This window comes from Myotis nattereri (assembly GCF_964212035.1).
Source record: "Myotis nattereri genome assembly, chromosome: 4".
Lineage (NCBI taxonomy): Eukaryota > Metazoa > Chordata > Mammalia > Chiroptera > Vespertilionidae > Myotis > Myotis nattereri.
In genome coordinates, this window is record NC_138079.1 from 78,156,296 (window position 1) to 78,179,992 (window position 23,697).

Here is a 23,697-nt window from a genome sequence, read left to right on the forward strand (position 1 = left end):
ACTTCTTCAACTGATAAAGAACATGTGCCAAAAAACTACAGCTAACATACTATTGGGGATTGGGGAAAAATCCTTTGATTTAGAGTTTTTTAATCTATCATTTTATATCTATGTAAATTTGCCTTATTTTCTCTCTATGTAAAAGATAAATCTCTAATTCAGTGTACTGTCATGATACACACTGAACATAAAATAAATATAACATATAAGCATATGTAAATTTGCACTATTCAAATTAAAAGGTTAACATACATTTATTAATATATCTTTAATTACAAAATAACATGCTCATTGTAATAAATCTTAATGATACAAAAATAGAAAATTAAAGATATAACCATTAAAATAAGTTAGCTGTCTGTTCTTTTACTCTTATTCATTCAGAGTGGTGGTCTGTTTAACACAAATAACATCATACTTTGTGTGTTGTTCTACGTCTTGCTGTTCTCATTAAAAAAAGATTTTGTGGGTACATCTCTATGTCAGTATATACTGATTTACCCTATTATTTTTTGATAAGCCCACAGTTTGGTGTATGTTAGCTTGTAAAAGAGAATCCAAGCCTACAAAAGAGCCTAGCATCCGTATTATTTCTTCCTCACTTTAGCTATCTATATATATAAAATCCTAATATGCAAATAGACCAAATGGCAGACCAACCAACCAAACAACAGGTCGCTATGACATGCACTGACCACCAGGGAGCACAACAGGCATCGGCAGCAGGCAACAGAGCACGGAACATGGTGGGCGTCAGCTGCGGCGGAATGGTGGAGCAGGTGATTGGGGGTGCCAGACCAAGGCGGGGCACTGGTTGCTGTCATCAGGGTGAGCCTCTGATGGTTACTGAAAATTCTTTGCTCCCGCGCACCACAGTCCCGCCTGGCACTCGCATCTGTTGCCAGCACTCTGCACCGGTCCAGATTGCTTGGCGACATCAGCACGTGTGAGCTGTGGCTGCAGGCCCTAATCACCCCTGAGGGCTTCTCCACCTCCCCCTGCTCCTGAGGGGCGATTGGGGTAGCAGCCACCACTCGCACCCGCTGATGGCACTGGATCTGCTTACACCCACTGCTGGCACCAGCCCCAATCGCTCTGTGCCATCAGCGGGTGCAAGCGGGGCTGGCACTGTCAGTGCATGGTAGTGGCGGCGGAAGGAGCGGGGCTGCTGGCAGAGAAGGAACTGGGGGCTACGGTGGTAGGGGCCAGGCGGTGGTGGGGAGGATGGGCTGAGACCAGTCCATACCCACCGCAGCCTCGCAGCCCACAGTTCCTTTAAAGGTGCATGAATTCATGCACCGGGCCCCTAATCTGTCAATAAAACTGATTACAACAGCCCAGAATATTTTTATACTGAAATTATGGTAGATGTCTTTTAAAATTTTTAAAAAAATTTTATTAAATTTATTGGGGTGAGCTCTGGCTGGTTTACTCAGTGGTTAGATCGTTGGCCTGCAGACTGAAGGGTCACAGGTTTGATTCCAGTCAAGGGCATGTACCTTGGTTGCAGGCTCCATCTCCGGTCCTGGAGGCAACCAATCTATGTGTCTTTCTCACGTTGATGTTTCTCTCTCTGTGTCTCTCCCCCTCCCTTCCACTCTCTCTAAAAAATCAATAGAAAAAATATCCTCAGGTGAGGATTAACAAAAAAGAAAAAGAAAAAAATTTTACTGGAGTAACATCAGTTAATAAAATTATATAGGTTTCAAGTGTACAATTCTATAATATATCATCTATATATTGTATTGTGTGCCTACCACCCAAGTCAAGTCTTCTTCCATCACCATTTATCCCCCCATACCCTCTACCAGGCTAACTCTGAGTAGGTGAAAACCTAAGCAATTAGAGCTGAACTCTTAGGTGCCTTTCCTTGCTTAGTACTACCTGCTCATAGGAAATGCCTCCCAATACATCAGCCAGAAAGAGGGCTCTTATCATCCAGTTTCCTAATCATGGTGACTGAAGGCAATTACTGTGATACACTACTATACTATCATGTAAAACGGGTCTTAACTGAAACCCTTGTTAAAAGGGCCTATAAAAATGACAAAACTTAGTACAGATCTAAAATACTAACGACAATCCAATCTTGGCACCTTTACATAGTTATTTTTATTTTATGTGATCTCTCAGGCCACAAAAATAGTCTTATTAAAGGATATCTGACTCAAAAAAAAGCAACTACAGTGAAATATATGACAAGAAGTTTATACACCAAACAGTTTAATTCAGAACATCCAAACCGCATTATTTTTTAAATGTACTACATTTCTACTCTCATTACAATGTGGTATAAAATATCCCTAGAAACCTCTTTTCCTGGCAGATAAATCAGAGAGAATATCATATATAAGCTGGAAAACAAGGCCAAACCTATAAATCCCTTAATACTATTCATAAAATCTTTTGACTACCTATTTAGTAGATTCAGTAATTTTTCAAAGGAAAAAAGCAAACTTCCTAAATAGTATTTTCCTAGAAGGAAAGATAAACCTTTATTTTTTGAAGTATCCTAGACTACATAGCTATACAGAATTAATTTCTTTTAAGTAGATCAAGTTAATCATGAAAAAATAAAATTTTAAAGAAACCTAATAGAAATAATGAACTTGAACCTAGAGGCATACACAAATGCTCTATATAAAACTAAAAAAAAGGCAAGACTCAGACCTTCAAACTATACGAGTTTCTACATCTTCAAAATGCTAACATAAGCAACTACTAATGCCTGATTAGTTTTCCACTGTCCAGATTACTATACAGATGTGTTTCCATTTAGCCCATCAATTCAGGCACAATGTTATTATTTCTTTACATGTTGAATTACTTCAAATCACATGTAAGAATTTTATGGAACAAAATTAAATCTTTTGAAATCTAAACCTTATATAATCACTTCAGTCTATTCTATAAGGTTATAAATAATGTAACAAAGCAATAGTAATTCTAGTTCATGAACTCATTTACTCTCCAACTTCTCCAAAAAAATTTGCTATAGAGAATCAAACTAATTTTATTATATAAATTAGTATTAGATGGTATATTACTTTTAGTTCACATTAAAATATGGAAAATTTGTGCAGTGGTACATATAAAAATTGTTCATTTGCCCTAGCTTGTTTGGCTCAGTGGATTATAGTGTTGGCCTGTGGACTGAAGGGTCCCAGGTTCGATTCTGGCCCAGGGCACATTCGATTCTGGGTTGCGGGCTTGATCCCCAGTAGGGGGTGTGAAGGAGGCAGCCGATCAATGACTCTCTCTCATCATTGATGTTTCTACCTCTCTCTCCCTCTTCCTTCCTCTCTGAAATCAATAAAGAAATATATATATAAAATTGTTTATTTAATTTATATCTGTGGGAACCAAGGAACAATTCTTATTACTATATTTAATAGTGAATGTTTCTGAACTTTGCTTGTCACCAAATTAGATCGACTTTTAAATAATAAGTTCTTGGAGAAACCAAGATGGTGGCATAGGTAAACACCGGGGTTTGCTGCCTCGAACAACCACTTCAAAAATACAACTAAAAGATGGAATGGAATCCAGAACCACAGGAAGGCTGGCTGAGTGGAAATTCCACAACTAGAAGGAAAGAGAACAGCATACTGAGACTCAGAGGAGGTGCAGTGCAGAAGTAAAATACTAAGGTACAGAGGTGCACACGGAGTGGGCTTGCGGCTGAGGGCGTGGTTGTTATTTTCAATCGGGAGGGAGTCTCAGGCTCTGAGCTCCAGTTCTGGGCGAGTCTCTGGGGACCCAGACTCATATGGGAGAAGCGGGACTGTCAGGCATCGGTCAGAACTCAAGGCAGCTTTCTCTCGGAGGAGCTTGCAGCAATTTCCGGGACACTGAGAATTGAGACCTCTGAGAGCAGCCATAACTGCTAGCCCTGCCATGTTGATCCCGTGGGATCCACCCCGCCCAAGCCTAGCAGGGAGGCTTTTGCTGGATAGCCTCAGGTAAAGGCTAGATTAGCACCTCCCTAGAGATCCAGGACCCAGGAAACCCAGAGGTCAAAGTGGGACCATCCAGTTTGCAGCTCCGTGGAACCATAAAGGACACACTCAGGGGGCAGACTCAGTGAGCACCAAAACCCCATTGAAGCAAATCTTGCCCCAGAGGGGTGTCTCCAGCACAGAAGTTCTCTAGTTCTTTATAATAAAAGCCTAATATGCTAAGTGTCCGGTCAACTGGTTGGCCGTTCAACCAATCAAAGCGTAGTATGCTAATGATATGCTAGGGCTGCTCAACTGCTCACTATGACATGCACTGACCACCAGGGGGGTAGTCGACCGGTAAACCAGTCGCTATGATGTGCACTGACCACAAGGGGGCAGACTCTGCAACCGGTAGATTAACTTGCTGCTGGGGTCCAGCCAATCAGTACTGAGCTATATGGGCTGGACACACCCTGGAGCTCTCCTGTGGCCCCTCTCCGGCTGGCCAACCTCCCACATCTCTCCTCAGCCCCAATCATGCACTAGTGGGGTCCCTCAGCCTGGCCTGCACCCTCTCACAATCCGGGACCCCTCAGGGGATGTCGGAGAACCTGTTTCAGCCTGATCCTGCAGGCCAGGCCAATGGACCCCACTGGTGCACGAATTTGCGCACTGGGCCTCTAGTATTTCCATAAAAATGAATGTTAGCCATATTGGTTCCATTTCTAAAATGTAAGTTCTTATTTCTTATCTCAGTGATGTTCCACATGGTATTTGTTTTTCTATAAAAAGGAATGTCAGTCTTTAAGTACAACAATTGAAGACTAGGTCTCTCTCATTCTGAAATCTGAGAAAAACAGAGTATCTTAGCAACCATTCAATATGGTTCGATTCAGCCAGAGTATATGTTCATGTACTCACATAATTCAAATGAATAAATGGTCATCTCATCAAGCAAATATTAGTAACACCACCTGTAGGACTCTGCACTTGTAATAAAAAGACCAGAGCATGGTTCCCTCTCAATGTTCCTTATCTCAACAAATGTCATCATCATTTATTCGTTGTCAAAGTCAGAAACCTAGGCGATAAACTCTGTTTCTCTTGTCTCACATCATTCCATCAGTAACAAGTTTTACTTCCCAAATATGTCTCAAATCTCCCCTCTGCCTCTACTCTAGTCTCAACCTCCATCATATACCACCTGTACTATTGCAGGCACCTTTCTTTGTTTCCACTCTGGCCCCCATAATTAATACTCTACCACGAAACTAATTTTTTTTCAATATAAGTCTAATCAAGTACAGATTCTTACCTCAGAAGTGTGTAGACACTGCTACACTGCTTTTTGGTCAATGAGATGCTCTACAGAAGTTGGAGAGGAGTTGGGATATTCCCTTTATTTTTTTAAAAAACTTGCTTATTCTTCCTTATGCCCACAGGATTCTCTTTTCTTTTTATTATAGTTTTGTGTTTTCAATCGCCTTTATCTATTTTAGAAAATTTTTCTATTTTATCTTTGAGCATATTTTCAGTTCCTTTCATCAGCTTTCTCTAGTCTGACTTCATTATGTATCAGTTTCTTTATAATCATTCTTTACTGTTCTTTGACATTGACTATTGATTTCCTTAAGCTTACCCATTGTCACAGATTCTTTTCAGTTATATATATGTTTGTATATAAATATATATACATGCATTATTTGCCTTCCATTAGGTAAAGATTTAAATCCTTTTTCAATTTATTTCTTGAGTATTATCAATTCATTTTTATCTCTGAGTGTCTTTACTGAACTTATAACTCTCCCTGTAAGTACTTTTTAAAAGAACTACACTGTCTTTCATTTACTTGAGATACGAGAGAAGTATATGAACTTGGTATTTATTTAGGAACTCTTTGAAGCATATTCATCTGCCTGTTTTTTTTTAATATTCTTCTCTCCTTTTTTCAGGTTTTTTTGTTTGTTTGTTTTTTATGTAAGCCTTTTCTCTTTACTACTCTTTAAATGGTGTCATTTCCTGCTGAAGCAAGAAAGGGGGTAGATAGCCAAGAGGAAATGGATTGGTTTAAAAACTTCCATAGGAAATATTGCTTGAAACAGTTTCACACCCAACTCCCACCATTTCACGCCCCTCCTCGGGGTATTCATTTTCAACTTGCAGGTGGTGATGTGGCTCCCACCTTATGCCTTTTCAGATACTCTGTTTTGCTCATGAGTGGTTCTTACATCCTCTTTTACCTTCCCTCTCCTTTACCTCAGAGAGTGTCTCTGAGCTGGAAGGCTGGGTAGTGGATACGAGAAATGGTTTGCCTCCAAAGTTTCTCTTTCACCATCCCTTCTTTACTCTGAGGGTGTCCAGTAGATCTATCTCACAGGGACATTCTCTTCCTCTCCAATGGAACATCCACAACCACTGAATGGCACTTCAGGATGTTGATACTCATAGAAGATTCTCCATGTCCCAGTGACTTCCAACAACTGCCTGTGTTCCTCACTTCTTTTAACTGGGGGGTTGTTGAACTTTATTTTAGCATGCCTTGTTTTCTATTATCCATGTTAGAAGAAGGGGAATATTCTGCTATTTTAAATAAGAGTGTCTATAATCAAGTATATTTTAAGTAAAATTTTTGAATTGTATTGGAATGGCTTTTATATTCACACAATATGAATTAAAATTGAACTTTGTAATGATCTGGTTAACTTAGTCAATGCAGACAGCCAAGATAAATTTGTCTTTAATAACTTATGCTAATCAAATGAACCAAATCTCCTTTTTATTTAGTGCTATATAGAAGGCCTAGAAATAACTTTCTACTTTGGACATCTTCCTCCCAGTCTACAATGGAGGAACTAGACATGTTTATCTGATTTCAGCTGAAATTAAACTTCTCTACATTATTCATGTGCAGTCTAACTAAAGGAATTAAATATTTCTGTACAATATACCATTGGAAAAGAGGTCACACCAGCATTTGTTTTGCAGGGAGTGGCTTAGGGTCTGTACTGCTTACCGAGTTGTAATTTTTAACCATATTCTTTTCTGACTCAGTTTTTCCTTTTTGTCCTTGAATTCCACTCTATCTGATATTGATTTTGCTGTTTTGGCTTCATTTTATTTATATTTTTCCTGCAGTTTCCTTGTCCTATTTTCACTCTTTTTTGTTGGTTATTATTGTTAATCTTCACTCAAGGATATTTTTCCATTGATTTTTAGAGACTGGAAGGGAGGGAGGGGAAGAGAGAGAAAACAGCATATGTACATTGCAGATTAAAATTTGTAAATATTCTTGAAAAGGGGCCTAACACCAATTTTTAAAACTTTGTAAGTTTCTCATTTTATGATAGCTTAAATCTTTAAGATCTATGTTAATTAGTTTTGGTCCTTTTACTATATAATAAAATAGAAGAAAATACCATACAAGATTACATGTGATTAGCCATAGGCACAAGGGCTTGAACTGAAATGGCTCTCAATATGGAAGGAGTCAAGACTCGCCATGCCTGACCTCACAGCACCCTAGGATTGCCCACCTTTCCAACACTGCTTATTTAAGGCCAGAAAGTCAATATGGCAACAGTTATATTAACTGCTTTCCTTATAGCTTAACTTTTGAAAAACATTTAATTTTCTGTTGGCCCTGATTTTTCAGTTATTCTGTTTATTACATGATCATGTTTCAGTCCCTCTTAGGCCATTGACAGGGTAATTTTCTAATTGCGTCACCTATGGGATAACATTATGTTCAGAACTTCAGAATGTCCTCCCTTCATTAATATAAACCATGTTTTAGAACCAATATTAAGATATTTACAGTTATCATCTACACAGCTGAAATTTATCAACTCTATAAAAACATTTAATTATCCTATTAAAAGATGACTATTATAAAGAAAAGTATGACATGTACATATCATGTTTTATTATGTTATTTTTTCATGCCCTATATCTTCTAAGTTAATTTGGCAGCAGTATTTGGGAAACAGTCTAGGAATTTAAAGGGAAAAATAAAATCACAGTAAGATGTGGTCTTAAAATAGCCTAAACTGTGGATTACTATTTAATTGAGAACTTTCTGACTATGCCATGATTTTGAAATAAAGCAGAACTTTTAAAACTTGCTTTTCCAGACATTTTAACCATGTGGCAAATTTCATTTTGCTCCTGTGGCTCTATTAATCTATTAGATTTTTTTTTAAGGGAAATGGAGCCCAAAACTTATCTTTGCTACATAAACATAATCAAATAAATAGGACTTCAGACATTACCAAATCCTGAAGGACATTCAGAAAGTTTGAGATCAGGTCAGACATTTTTAGTAACTGTGTTCAGAAAACTGGAGCTCTCTGACAAAATAGCAGGCTAGAAAAGCGTAGTGCAAATACAGAAGATAAGGAGAGTCAATAACTTGGGATTTTCTGGTTGAAGTTAAAGGCTTTTCTCAACCTGGACTATTTCTATGAAAAGTGGTTTTGGGAAGTATTTTAATTTTAATCACATTTGTTAATTCAAAAGATATTTACTAAGCATCAATTGCATGTTAGACACTAGAATTAATGAATAGAACAGAGACATTAATGAATAAAACATATATCTGCCCTAATGAAGCTTATATTCTAGCTGGGGGAGAATAAAGACAACAAATAAGCAAGTATATTAGAATAAAACAAAAAGTGCTACTCTAACAAGTCTAGTCAGTATTAATCTACTAAATCTATACAGTTCTTCATCTTTAATAGTAATCTATATAAGTTATATGGTAATTTATATACTAATCTGGGAAATCTATGTAGTATAGTGAATACTAGATGATCTATAGTATAACTTATCTTCTATTTTAAAAATTGTTGCTTTATAAGGAACTATATGTAATCAGACTGCTAGTTGTATCAAATTGAGGCTATGTACAAACTCTGCAATCTACAATTCTAGTGAGTTTTAGGACACTGGACTGGCTTCCTGTAATATGCCATTTACATGGCTGAGTAGATGACATCTCTGTCTCTGCCACGGGATATTAACATCAATTTGAAAAACTTCAGATCTAACTTTTTATATGATTTAATTATAACAAATAAACCTAACTCCCATGTCTAAAATATGAATAATACAATTTCTTTGAATAATACAAGAGTACTTTTCCATGATCCTACTGCCTTTTGAGAGTTCATTACAGAGCTCTGTTTCTAAGCCCTAAAAATGGGTTTAGTACATATGATATCAGAGAAGTAGCCCAAAAAAAAATGATAAGAATCATGGTAGCTTGAAATTAAGGCAATTATCCAGTGAATATGTAACAATTTTTGGCTACTTGGCTTCGAGTTTATTGTCGCCGTATCCTCAGAGACCTAATCTAGCCCTGATATATAAAACTAGTGGCCCGGTGCATGACATTTGTGCATGGGGGGGGGGGGGGGGAGGTTCTCTCAGCCCAGCCTGCATCCTCTCCAACTGGGGACCCCTTGGGGGATGTCTGACTGTCAGTTTAGGCCCAATCCCTGTGGGCCTCCAGCAATTGACATCCCTCTCACAATCTGGGACCACGGCTCCTAACTGCTCACCTGCCTGTCTGCCTGATTGCCCCTAACCCCTCTGCCTGCCTGCAAGATCACCCCTAACTGCCTCTGCCTGCCAGCCTGATAGCCCCTAACTGCCCTCCCCTGCTGGCCTGATCTTGCCCCCAACTGCCCTCCCCTGCCAGCCAATTTGGTTCTGATTGGGCAATTTCTATGCCAGTCAGCATCAAAAGCTCCGCCTCCTAGACAGCCATTGGCTCCACACAGTTCACCCAGATTTAGTTCTGATTGGTCGGTTTCTATGCCAGTCAGCATCTCCGGACCTATATCCGGGCCTGATCAGAGAGGCAGGGCTGATCAGCAGCCCCCATGGAGGCCCGGAGAGAAACACAGGTGCAGCTGCTAACGAAGCCGGAGAGAAAGAGAGAGGCAATGGCTGATCAACAGCTGCCATGGAGGCTGCGGATCAGACCCTGCCTCTCTCTCCTGGCCTCTCTCTGGGCCTGATCTGCAGCCCCCTCGGCAGTCAGTGCTGGGTCGCTGCGCCCGCACCAGTGGCAGTCAGTGCTGGGTCACCACTGCAACCCAGCACTGACTACAGGACTTACTTCCATTGTTTGGTCAAGCCTTTGGTTGGTCGTTATGGGCCCTGGGTTTTTATATATTAGGATATGTATCAGAATGAGTTTGGGAAAATTGCCTGCAGACAAGACAGCAAACAACCAGGTTATAAACTCTGAAATAACTGTAATCCTGGAAGTCCACACTTTGTCTTTGAAGACACTATTAATAATAATATTGGGTAGCTCTCTTCTCCCTGTTGCCTAGGCTCGGGTTCTCATATCTTGAATGAGATTAGGAAAAAGGATAAAATGTTTTTCCTGAGTATTTACATCTGTATAGTTTGAGGAGCTGTGGAAGAGAGCATAGCGTGCCAAGTGGATGAAGACATGGAGTGGTTTGTCTTCTGACTCTATTAAATATTTTAAACTGTATTTTAAAATTTTCTCCAATTTTTCATATTACCTCTCGCTTCTCCATTTATGTCAAGAGTTGAAAAATAATTAGTTATTAGGTGCCCAAAAGATAAGCCATCTCTGGTCATGCTTGCTAATGAAGCTGCTCTCAGAAATGGTACAGGGTTAAAGGTTACCCCCATAGTGGCAGGTCCTGCAAGTGCAGTGAAAGAAGACCTGACATGTGGGTGACTCTGTACATAGGCAGACGGCTAACTCACCTTGGCAAGCTCCAGTGCGGATGTTGGGGATAAAGCCCCGCCGGCAGGGCTGAGGCTGGGCCGGACACATCTCACAGGGGTGGCCCCAGGCCCGGCCAATGGTGGCACAGCACAGAGTCTTCGTGCAGACAATGCCTGTCAGCTGCCCTTGGCACATCTGGTTGTTGACCTGAGTGAAACATGGGCCAGTCCTGTAATCTGGAATGTGAAAGAAGATGAAAAGACAGGTTTACTGATCACACACCAATCTTACTCCAGTACCTCCAAATACATAAAGCAGAGTCTATTTCTTCTGACAAAAGTGGCTAAAGACAAAAGGTCAGAAAGTTTCATTTTGAAAATTCATTTTTCAAAACATGAGACTTTAGTGTAGTCTACAACATTAGACATTGTAAGTGGGTGGCTCAGGGGCTGTGTCTGGGACACAGATGTGTTTTCTTGGCCCGCATAATGTTTTTAAAGAATTTAAATTTAGTAGCCAACATTTTAAATTGGGAACTTTCACATGAAATTTTTATTTCTGGCTTTTCTTGAAAAGCTGAAGCTCTGGCCATGCTAGCCTGCCATACTTCATGGCAGTGATGGAGCCATGTGTACCCTCTGAATGACACCGCTCCCCATCCACTCCCAGCACTCCGCACTGATTCACATGCCCCGCCTGCTCCCAGGCGCCTGCTTGAATAACTTCTCTTACCTAGCAAAGATTTTCTTTCCTTACTAGGTAGATAACAGTTCACAAAATCAAAATGGAACCGATAAAGATATATCCTTCCATATCACAAATATATTTGGCCAGCCTAATAATTTATGAATATTTAGGTCTAACAATTTGATTTTTGTTTGTGTGTCAGTCTGTTTAGTTGTATATGTAGCTCAGCTAGCTAGAAAGACAGTATAAGGAGGCTCATAGTCATGGATTCCTTCTAAGTAAGTTAATATTATATGATCTCCATTCTCTAGAAGATGACTATACCATTGTTCAACTTCGTTATGAGGGCAATAAAAATGTTTGCAAATGTATGTCACATATGATCTGTAGGAAGAGTTTTCTATGAATATTGAGGACAGTCTCTTTAGACCCCCGCATCTCAAAGTGTGGTCCATGGACTAGCAACTTATTGGTAGTGCAGCACTTGGGAGCTGGTGAGAAACGCCAACTCAGGTTCCACTTCAGAATCACTGAACCAGAATCTGCGTTTTAACAAGATATTCAGGAGATCCATATGCACTTTAAGGTTTAAGAAGGACTGATCTAGACTGGGCAACTTGAAAGCTAGGCATTCCTACTCTACACCTCTTCCTGCTATAATTTACTTGAATGAAATTTTTAGATGATCAGTATATGTTCTTTTAAGCAGAACTGAAACATTAAATCATTTTTAATTTGAATGTTGTTGCTGCTGTTTTGAGAAACACAGAAAATAAAGGTCAGTTTGCTGAAGACTGACCAATTAAATGATTAATATTTGTTAAAAATTACAACAGAAATATGTGGGGGGAAATTTCCCTTTCACAGAGATTGTATGCATGCAGCTTATTAACTCTTGGGAATGTAACATAATAGGATTTCCTAACAAGCCCTAATGCAAGGAAAAGCCAGAACAGTTTATTTGAGATTTTTAAAAGACAAAAAATATCTCACATTCAAAGGAACAAGACTCAAAGGAAGCGTGTGGAGGGGCGGGGGTGGAGAGGGGGGATATAGATGAGAGGAAAACATTGATTGGTTGCCTCCTACACAAACCCCAACCTGGGATTGAACCCAAAACCTAGGTATGTGCCCTGACCAGGAATGGAATCCACAACCTTTTGGTGTATGGGGTGATGCACCAACCAACTGAGTAACTCAACCAGGGCTGTTGATGAGGTTTTATGAAAAATTGTTACTGGACAATATCAAACTTGGATATAATTTAACATTTAAAATGCTTAGATATCATCTAAATGCTATAGAATGACAAAAATACAACTTAAACCCACATAAAACTTCTATTTTTTTAATGAAGAATGAGGTTTTCTCATATAAAGAACACTTTAAAAGTTCATTATAATGAAACAAAATTTCAAAGAGGGAACACCTTTTTAGCACGCTGTTTTAACATTCTGTTACTCTGCAGTTGAAGTTCAACCAAAATAGTTCACTGTAATCCCTTACATAAGAACAACAGATGTGCTGGCTACAAATCACATTTCTGAAAAAGACCATCTTTGTAGTATACACGTAGGTATGTCAACCTTGTAAATAAGCATGCTTCACACACCACAAATTGCCAGGTTATAAATTTTTTAAACCTACTCTACTGTCCTCCAGACAACACATTATTTTGCCATTTTAAATAAATATTAGACTCACAACAAAGTAAGTCAAGTTTTGAAGAAATTGAGGAAAAGTTTTCACAAAAAATATAAAATGCTTATTTCTTTGGTAGATTCATGCATATATACCTATGTTGACATTCTGTACACATTTAGGATTCCCAGAGAGAAGCCTGCATAGTCTCTCTCATAATCCCATTCTTAAATAAACCAACTTGTCAGGAAATTCATTCCTTCTAACTGCAACGCCTCCTTAGAATTATGTCCTTTCAGTCTGTCTCTTTAGAGAAGAGGTGTATCTGGAAAATGATAGATGTGTGTCATTTCATGTTGAAGGTTCTAATAAAGCCAACCTCAGACTCCCCTTCCTAAGAACAGAGTTTATGCCATTCCTTATTTCTTTTGCCTAAATTTCCTTCCTTACAAATTGTGATGAACCTAGTTTCTTATATGATTGCGTTTTACTTTCGGGTTGGCAACTGATTACTTTAAAATTTAAACTTACAATGTCACCTCATTATTCAAGAATTACTAACATGTATGTGAACAAATATTAGAGATTGAAAAGGGATTTAATTTTCTTAGATCAAAACATTCTATTCCAAACTTTACAGTATTTTAATTATGGTCAAAGAATTCTAAAAGACCTTAATTAAATGTTATTGGCTATGGATTCTCTTCACCAAGATTTCATCATTGGTCAGATACTGTATGCCATCCTAACCATGCATAGACAAGGAAAGGACACACTTGCAGTGTGTTAACAAAGTATAAAAGAAGAGACCTCCTTATCACTTTGGTAGCTGGAACCAGTGGGTTGGAAAGAGGTATTTCCCTCATTATTATATGAGCAAGAAAATGTTGTTTAAAATTAGCTTGTGAAACACAAATATTATTATTTTGATATCCTAATATCTAAGAGCAGTATATCATGTTAACTTGTTTTATATAATTTCACTTTCATTGACATTAAGCAAATGGTGCAGTTAACAAACTCATCAAATGATTTGGTGCTTGCTGCTTCTTTCTGTAACTTCATTAAAGTACAACTTATCTATCATATATTTACCTGTCTTAAATGTACAATTCAATAATTTTTATTAATTGCACAACCTTTACTGCATTCCAAATTTTTGTTTTGTTTTGTTTTGATTTTGGCTTCTCAGCAGGTATTTTTTTAAAAAATTATAATTGACATACAATATTATGTAAGTTTCAGGTGTGCAACATGGTGATTAAACATGTATATACCTTACAAAGTGATCCCACCAAGGTTATTATAATACTAGAGGCCCGGTGCATGAAATTCGTGCACAGGGGGATGGGGGTCCCTCAGCCCAGCCTGCCCCTCTCACAGTCCGGAGCCCTCAGGGGACGGCCGCGGAGACTTGGAGCAAGCGCTCTGTGTGTATATGTGTGTGTGTGTGTGTGTGTGTGTGTGTGTGTGTGTGTGTCCCCGCTGGGGGCCTGCCCTCAGCTGTGCCACAGAGGCTCGGAGCAGGCGCCCCTCTGTGTTGGTCTCTCAGGCTCCAGGTCACGCCTGCGTGTTGTTCTCTCAGGCTTGGGACCACGCCCAGCCCCTCCTCCTGAGCTGGTTGTGATCATTACGGAGTCCCAAACTCATTTGCATATTATATATATATATATATATATATATATATATATATATATATATCATTGAGTATATTCCCTATGCTGTACTTTATAACTATTTGACTTAATTTATAACTAAAAGTGTGTACTTCTTATTCCTTACCAATTTTGGAACGTTTGCATCACCCCAAAAAGATTCATTGTGCCTATTTCCAGCCCCAGTCATCCATGAATCTACTTCTGCCACTATAAAATTTCCTTTTCTGGAAATTTATACGAGTGGAATCATATAATATGTTGTCTTTTTTGGCTGGCTTCTTGAGCTTAGCAAAATGGATCATCCATGCTATGGCATGAGTCAGTTCTTGACTCCTTTTTCCTGCTGAATAGTATTCCATTGTATGAATATAGCACATCTGCTAATCAGTGGCCATCTGCTGAGTTGTATGGCAAATGTATGTTTAACTTTTTATGAAACTGCCAAACTGTTTTCCAATATAGCTTCGCCATTTTATATTCTTACCAGCAATGAATGTGGGCTCCAATTTTCCATATCCTTCTAATATCTTTTATTTATTATCTTTTTAATTATATCCTATGTTACCATTTTACTTTAAATAAACATAATTGAATATATTTGAGAATTTTGCTATCTGTTTATATAAAAGGCTAAGTGACCGGCAGTCAATCCAACTGGCTGGTACAAATGACACACTGGCAATTTAAAAATAAACGTTGACTCACGCATGCACGATACATATAAAGCTCTCACTGGCACCACTGCTATTATAGAGAAAGAGCGAATAGTGATATTAAAATATCAAATCCTCTGGTTTGCAGGACAGCACTCCAACCATTGAGCCACAGAGGCCAGGGTTAGAGTCCCAATTTTTAAACATTCTCATGTTATTTGCAAGTATTACTAATTAAGATCTATCTATCTATATCTATATCTATATATATATATATCTATATATCTATATATCTATCTATCTATATATATATATAGATAGATAGATATATTTATTTATTTATATATATATATGGCTAAGTGACCAACCATCCGTCTATCCGTCCACGAACAACCAACCGGCCGGTACAAATGACGCACTGGCAATTTAAAAATAAACATTGACTTGCGCATGTGTGATACATATAAAGCTCTCGCTGGCACCATCTATTATAGAAAAAGGGAGAATAGCAATATTAACATATTTTTTATTTTAATTTTATAATACTATATTATATACACTATTTCAACATGTAATTTTTTGTAGTACTGTAATTACCACACGAATCTTTCTTCTAATTAATTTCCTTTCAATGTGCACAAATCCATGCACCGGGCCACTAGTAATTTCTTAAGTCCACTTAATATAGCTAGAGATGCTAAACAATGCTAGATAACCAAAGCTGAGTATTATTTCTGTGCAGACAATCAGACAACCTTTGGAGAGGTTACTGGAAGGTAAAGACAGAAATAGGTCTGGTGGGGGGTTTGGGGTTTAGGAAAAAGAGATTTTGTTGTTATTTTTTTAATGTTATAGTTTTCTTCTGTTTTGTGGAAAAGATGAGCATTTCTAAAAGCCAATGGGAATGGGATGTAGTTAAAAGGGAGGGATTATAATTACTAAAGGAATAATAATATTTAGTACAAGATCCCTAAGGAGTCAGACTGAGTGAAACCGGAATTTGTGTGGAGCAGTTACCTTAGATAGAAGAAAAGCACTTCTCTTGTAGCCTGAGGGAAGAAGGGCAGGATGCACAGAGATACAGGCATATTTATATAGTAGAGGGAAATGATCAATGTCCTCTCCCACCTATGTCTACTTCATGAAACAGGAGATGGGATGATAGGTCTTTGGTGGTGGGTGGCTGGAAGTCTGATCTTTGAGGCTGAAATGGTACTGCAGATACTGTGCATCAGAGCTGACCTGAGAACCCAGCAGGTTCCTAGGGGACATCCAGGGCCTCTCTATGGTAGATGAACAAGATGAATTTACAGTGCCAACAATAAGCCTATTTTCTAGTGACTCTAGGCAGCTGACAGGCTCACTCAGAGATTAGGGTTCATCCATGGTTAGGGTTTTGTCTATTAGATGTGAAAAATAAATTCAAATGGCAAGGGAGTTTAGAGTATTGTTAATACATATTTTTAAATGATGGACCATGGAATCTATGGTGGATTAAATGGGAAGTGAGAAAGAGAGAGGAATGGAAGATTAAGTAGTAGGAGAAGGATTGTGGGAAACTGTTTATTGCCTTCACTATCTGATAAGCGTAGACAGAGAACCCCCCCAAAGGCTGGGTGCCTTTGAAGCCCTAGCAAAGATTGGAGCTAGGCGCCACCTCTGTTTGTCCAGACAGTGGTAGCTGAAACTACTCCCCCATTTATTATTATGTAAATCTTTGCTGATGGGCTAGTCTGCCTGTTGCAGGGGGTCACATGCCTAAGGGCTATGCTATGGGTGCATCCCAGAATCAATAAAAGCTTGGTGAGGCCTGAGCACGGGAGGAGGTCCTTCCCCTTGAGTTGGACTTGCCCGCCTGGCCCCCCCCCCCCAATATTCCCAAATTATCTCTTGTCTTTTCATTTTCATTTGTGTGCGGCTCTGCTTCCAGTTCCTGAACCCTGACCCACGCGGGACGTGGGAAGGAAACACCCAACAAAGGATTAATGGACTAGGTGCCCCTATAAGGTCTCACATGAGAAGGGAAAACAGTTAGAGTGATAGTAATAAATCATTGGCTACCCATGTGGCTGAAACAGCATTTACTTAAATGTCAGAAGAATATAGTTATGCTATACAGCAGCAGAGATTGTACACCGCATAACAGGGAGAAGCTATCCACACATACTGTAATGTAAATGTCATCACCTCACACTATGCAATGGGATGCCCTGTTAGAGACTTTATATGCTGTAACTACAAGTCAAACAATGCCACAAGGTATCAGAATTCCATCCATTCCCACTTTAGTACAAAGAATTGCCTGATCCTAGAAAGTATATGAAAATATATGGAATTTCCATCAAGCTGCACAGTCTTTGGACTTAGGCAAAAAGGCATTTCCATTCTCAGGAACCAAAGAAATGCAGCATGTAATCAAGTGATCACTTGCATGAGAGCTGCATACATGAGTGCATATAATAAACAACGAAATGTGTCTAACAATCTGGCTATGTGACTGTCTCCTTTGAATAATAGAGTTTTTACACAGTAATTATAAATAAGGTTTGATATATCCTCTTAGGATAATAATTGAGAATCTAGTCAGTATGCCAGCTGAAATCTCTGATCATAGACATAAATGGAGCAAGCAGAGAAGGAAACTTCCCAAATATATGAAATGATGTAATAGTTTTTATAGTTTCAATAAAAGGTACCCTGAATGTCTGCAGATCCAGACTTCATGCTGGGTTAAATATTCAGGGTTAAATAAACTCAAATAACTAGATGGTAATTATCTTCCTTGATGTCAATCTTGGGAAATGAGAATTAAGTACAGAAATGTTTAAGAGAATCAAAGCCATTAAGTGAATACTTTTCCTTTAAGAAATCTGTGCAAAAATTATGTAACTGTAATATTTAACAGCATTTGATCCTTTCCTTTAGATTGTCCTGTAATCACAATTTAAAATAAATAACTCATTTCTTTAAAGTTGTGATTTTTAAGTTAAATGTGACTATGCATACATACAGAATTAGGTCATTGAAATGAAATTCAAGTTTTATAAATTAATATTTATAGGTTTGAGTATTGATACATTTAGTTTTTAATTACCTTTTTAAGAGTTGAGTAGCTGCCAAGATTTTTAAGTTGCACAATTGAAAATATTACATGTATTTAATATATAAAAGCAGTTTAAAAGATATGGAGGTGATTCATTAACAAGTATGAAAATGGAATCAAATATCATTTAAAAGCCTCTTAAAGTGACTACTAAAATCCACTAGATTTTTTAATGTATTAGTAATATTTATAAGTTGCATTTAAAAGCTCAAGGAATATACCCTAAACAATTGAAAACAGGGACTTGAAGAAATATTTGCAGACCCATGTTCATAGCAGCATTATTCACAATTGTTAAGAGGTGGATGCAACCCAAGTGTCCACTGATGGATGAATAGATAAACAAAATACACACTGTGGAATATTACGCAGCCTTAAAAAGGAAGGGAATTCTGACATTTTAACAACACAGATGAACCCTGAGGACATCACTCTCAGTGAAATAAGCCAGTTCCAAAAGGGAAAATGTTCTGATTCCATTAGAGTAGTCAAATTCATAGAGACAGAAAGTAGTATGGTGGATGTCAGGGGGCTGGAGGGAAAGGGAAATAAGTAGTCAGTGTTTAAAGGGTACAGGGTTTCAGTTTTGCAAGATGAAAAGAGTTCTGTGGATTGAATGATGATGGTAGCACAACAATGTAAATGTACTAAATGCCACAGAAGCATACACTTAAAAATGGTTTAAGATGGCCAATTTTATGTTATACATAGTTCACAGTTTAAAAATATATTTTTGTAAAAGCTCAAATAATAACTATGGTTTTGAAATTATATTTAAACCAGAGGCCCGGGGCATGAAATTCATGTGCGGGGGAGGGGGGGGGGGTGTCCCTCAGTCCAGCCTGCACCCTCTCCAATCTGGAACATCCCTCTCACAATCCAGGACTGCTGGCTCCCAACCGCTTGCCTGCCTGCCTGTCTGATTGCCCCTAACTGCTTCTGCCTGCCAGCCTGATCACCCCCTAACCACTCCCCTGCCAGCCTGATTGCCCCCAACTGCCCTCCCCTGCAGGCCTGGTCCCCCTCAATTGCCCTCCCCTGCAGGCCTGGTCCCCCTCAACTGCCCTCCCCTGCAGGCCTGGTCACCCCCAACATCCCTCCCCTGCCGGCCTGGTCCCCCCCAACAGCCCTCCCTTGCAGGCCTGGTCGCCCCCAACTGCCCTCCCCTACAAGCCTGGTCCCTTCCAACTGCCTTCCCCTACAGGTCTGGTCCCCCCAACTGCCCTCCCCTGCAGGCCATCTTGTGGCCACATGGGGCAGCCATCTTTGACCACATAGGGGCAGCCATCTTGTGTGTTGGAGTGATGGTCAATTTGCATACTGGTCTTGACTAATTAGTATATCATGGCTAATGAGCATATCCTGAGCATATCCCTCTCCTTTTACTGTGTTGGAGTGGTCAATTTGCATACTGGTCAAGACTAATTAGCATATCCGGTCGTGACTGTGAGGGCGTCATGACCAATTTGCATATTACTCTTTTAGTAGTATAGATAAAGCAAACCTGGATTTTTCACCACCAAAATAAACTTTGAGTCTTTTTCATATACAAAGTCACCATGGAGGGCACTAACGCATCCCCAGCAACACTTACTACTCACCTTGTGATGGACATTTATGTTGTTTACAATTGACTGCAATTGAACATATTTATTGACTACATGCTTTGGCTTTCTGTAAGGCAAATTCCTAAGCACTGGATTTCTGGGTCAAGTGTCAAGTTTGAAAAATACTCAAACTAATATTCTGAACTGCTCTCTGAATAGGTGGCACTACTTTACACTCTCAACAGTAGAGGCAAATGGTTTGATGGCATCTCTTATTGTTCATGAATTATGACAACTCATTGTCCCCATTTTTGACAATCAAGGGAAGAAAATTAAACCTGTTGCAGGCACTTTACAGTGACCCTTTCTATAAACTATCTCTTTTTACTCTGAAGTACTAAAAATATTTTTGCCATTTTTACAAATAAAAAAATTAAAAGTCAGAGAATAAGTCATTCAAAGACAATCAAAGAGCTAGTGAAGCTGAGCTTTGACTTGGGGACCCGCCTCACTCTAAGCGCTACACCATGCATGCTGGGTTCATTAAACCCGACGTGGATCATCTGCATTCTTAGTTTCTGGTGGCTTTGCCTTCTCCTAAGAAACCAAAGTGCTTTACCATTTTAATGAATATTGCCACAACCTCACAAATGCCTGCTGCCACCCCCCAAGTATAATCTCCTATCTCCAAATTTGCAAGCCCAGTCTTGCTTTGCTTCTGGTTTCTCCCAAAGATGAGTCTCCACCTAGCAAACTAGTGTATCAGGGAGAAATTCTCTCTCTAAATTGAGACCCTTGGTAAATTAAAGACTTTTGCTCCTGCAAATAGATGAGTAATTACTTTAATTACCACAGTTTCACTGAATCGTCTTTCTAGCATAATACCATTATTTAATATTTCAGAGGAGCATGAACTCAGTAAAGACAGATCCCTTGCACCATTTTCTAGTCTTTCAAAGCACAAGGCTACTGCAGACATCAAAGGGCTTTTTAAGAATGAACAGGCAGGGAAGGTAATTAGGTGTTGGGCAATGATGCAAACAAAATTGCTATCTTTGATGTCATGTTTCATAAGGATGAAGGTCATCAAAGACGTGGTCCCAAAATTCATGGCCTATGAACTTCAAGTGCACTCTCCCAAGAGCAAAGCCAATTAACTTACTTTAGGGGCAACAAACAATGCTGACAATTAAAAACTAATAAGATTATTCAAGCAGAAGGATATCATCAGTTTTGAAGGAGAAAATTAAAGAGATGAAAATATTTTGTTGTGAATTAATAAGGAGGCTAGAAACACAAATGGTTCACAACAAAAGATGGATCATACACAAGTCAAATTGACGAAGTACCAAATTTTATGGTATCTAAGAAAAACCTATATGTAGTTAAGTAGGCCTGAATAATTCCAGGAAAAATTGGCATATTCTCATAAAGCATTTTTTCATTATTAATAAACTCAGAAACAGAATCAATGAAAACCAGTGCTTGAACAAATCTTATATTTCCCTTGATCCAAATGCAAAACTGGATTGCAGTAGCAGTGAATAAAATACTATATTAGGTACATTAGTTGACAAAGCCTTTCTATAATAATATGGATTCAATATACTACTTTCTTTTTTACAATATATTTTTATTTCTTTCAGAGAGGAAGGGAGAGGGAGAACTAGAAATTTCAATGATGAGAGAGAATTATTGATTGGCTGCCTCCTGCACAATTGGGGATCAAACCCACAATCCTGGCGTATGCTCTGACAGGAATCAAACTATGACCTCCTAGTTCATAGATCGATGCTCAACCACTGAGTGACCATGGCTGAGCCAATATACCACCTTCTTATTGAAATTTCTGCCCAAATCAACTCCTCCTGAGCAAGAAGCAGCTGTATGAATATTATTGAGTTGATGAAATCAATAAACCACACCCTTCCCAGGAAATCAAAAGCCCTTCTTCTATAATTCTGTCCTGACATCCATTTCAAGTATAACATCTAACTAAAGGGGCTGGGGGCTTTCCTGAGGAATGAGAAAGTGTCATGTGACTCATTACTGGGGATTTAATTTCTTAGGAGTTTTAGGAAAATGCTAAAGAGCAAGGAAGACCACACACAGATCATATGCCCTTCTAAGAGGACACAAGTAGCATCTGTCAATGAATCCATCAGATTCAAGGGGGAGCCCTGACTCTGTTACCTGCTGCATGAAGTGTGGTCAACAGATCTTGCTGGCACAAATGGCCCAGCATGGGTGGTAGTCTACACTGGGCAAGTGAACCATTACTGGACCTCTTGTTGGAGCCTTATACCTGTTCCTCACACATGAACCCTAGGAGGGGCTCAAGAACAAAGAGATCCCCCTGAAACATCTCACTAGAAAGGTCAAAGTACTATGACACCAGCTCAGTAAAATAAAATGATCAAATCTTACACAGCCAGTAAGCTTCTAATTGCAAACAGAAGCCAGTAAGCTTCTAATTGCTGGAGAAACCCATGTAGCCTGACTGGTATTGGTACTGAGAGAATTTGCTTCACAAATGCGCATATAAAAATTCAAAGTCTAAAGTCTTTCTTTGGTTCAGGAAAGTAAACCCTTTCAATATTCAGAACAGAAAAATGAATGGCCACTGCTTCAAGCTAAATTAATTGTCTAGAAGATCAATGGAAGAAACAGCTTATAACACAGAGAAAAATTTCTAAGCAATTAATATCATAAGATAAGATTTAGACAACAGAAACTAGAGGCCAGAATATAAATAATATGAATTTCAAAATAAGATTTTAAAAACAGAGAATAAAGAAATACTAGGAAAAAATTACCTATGCTTAAATAAAAAGTAGCCCTACATCTTCTTGTTAAATGGCTCATGGGGTCCTAGATAGCAATAATGAATAAAAGGTATATCCCCAAAAATGCAGCCTTGTGAACTCTCCGAACCTCTGAACCCTATGACTAAATGAAAACAACAAAAAATGACTTTCATTTCCATAAAGAAAGAACAGGGTCACTGCAAAAAAGTTTAAATAACTTAACATTAGTTTTCTCACCTGTAGTATGGAGTTTTAAAATACAGTAAAATAAGTTATACAGGTTATCCTATATCAGTGATGGCGAACCGATGACACGTGTGTCAGAGGTGACACGTGAACTCATTTTTTTTGGTTGATTTTTCTTTGTTAAATGGCATTTAAATATATAAAATAAATATCAAAAATATAAGTCTTTGTTTTACTATGGTTGCAAATATCAAAAAATTTCTATATGTGACACGGCACCAGAGTTAAGTTAGGGTTTTTCAAAATGCTGACATGCCGAGCTCAAAAGGTTCGCCATCACTGTCCTATATAATAAAAGGCTAATATGCAAATTGTCCCCTCGGGAGTTAGACCCACAAGAGTTCGACTGCTCGCTATGATCTGCACTGACCACCAGGGGGCAGTGTGTAACAAAGGAAGGCCCCGGTCAGCAGCTGGCAGCCAGGGGAAGGAAGGCCCCGATTGGCCCTGATAACCTACCCATGCATGAATTTCGTGCACCGGGCCTCTAGTTAATTCATAATTTTGAGAAAGAATTCTGGAAACAAAAGAGCCATATGATAATAGCTTGAAATAATAATGTCAGGGATGGGGGTGCAGAAGTATTTGCCATGATGAGATCTTAGAAATTAATTATTCCTTAAGAGCTCAAATGGGGACTGGGAGATATAAACAAGTAACATGTCTCTTAAGATAAGAGAAATAGGTATTATTTAATTT

At 38.7% G+C, this 23,697-nt stretch overlaps 1 protein-coding gene across 1 annotated transcript in view; it reads right to left on the bottom strand.

The window, feature by feature from the left end:
- FBN2 (fibrillin 2) overlaps positions 1-23,697 on the bottom strand; it is a gene marked incomplete at its 5' end in the record, with an annotated part of 254,497 nt that overhangs the window by 163,622 nt on the left and 67,178 nt on the right. Inside the window, one exon of the mRNA XM_081088909.1 lies at positions 10,695-10,892. Within this exon, the coding sequence (XP_080945035.1) occupies positions 10,695-10,892 (198 nt within the window). The remainder of the gene's footprint in view (positions 1-10,694; positions 10,893-23,697) is intronic.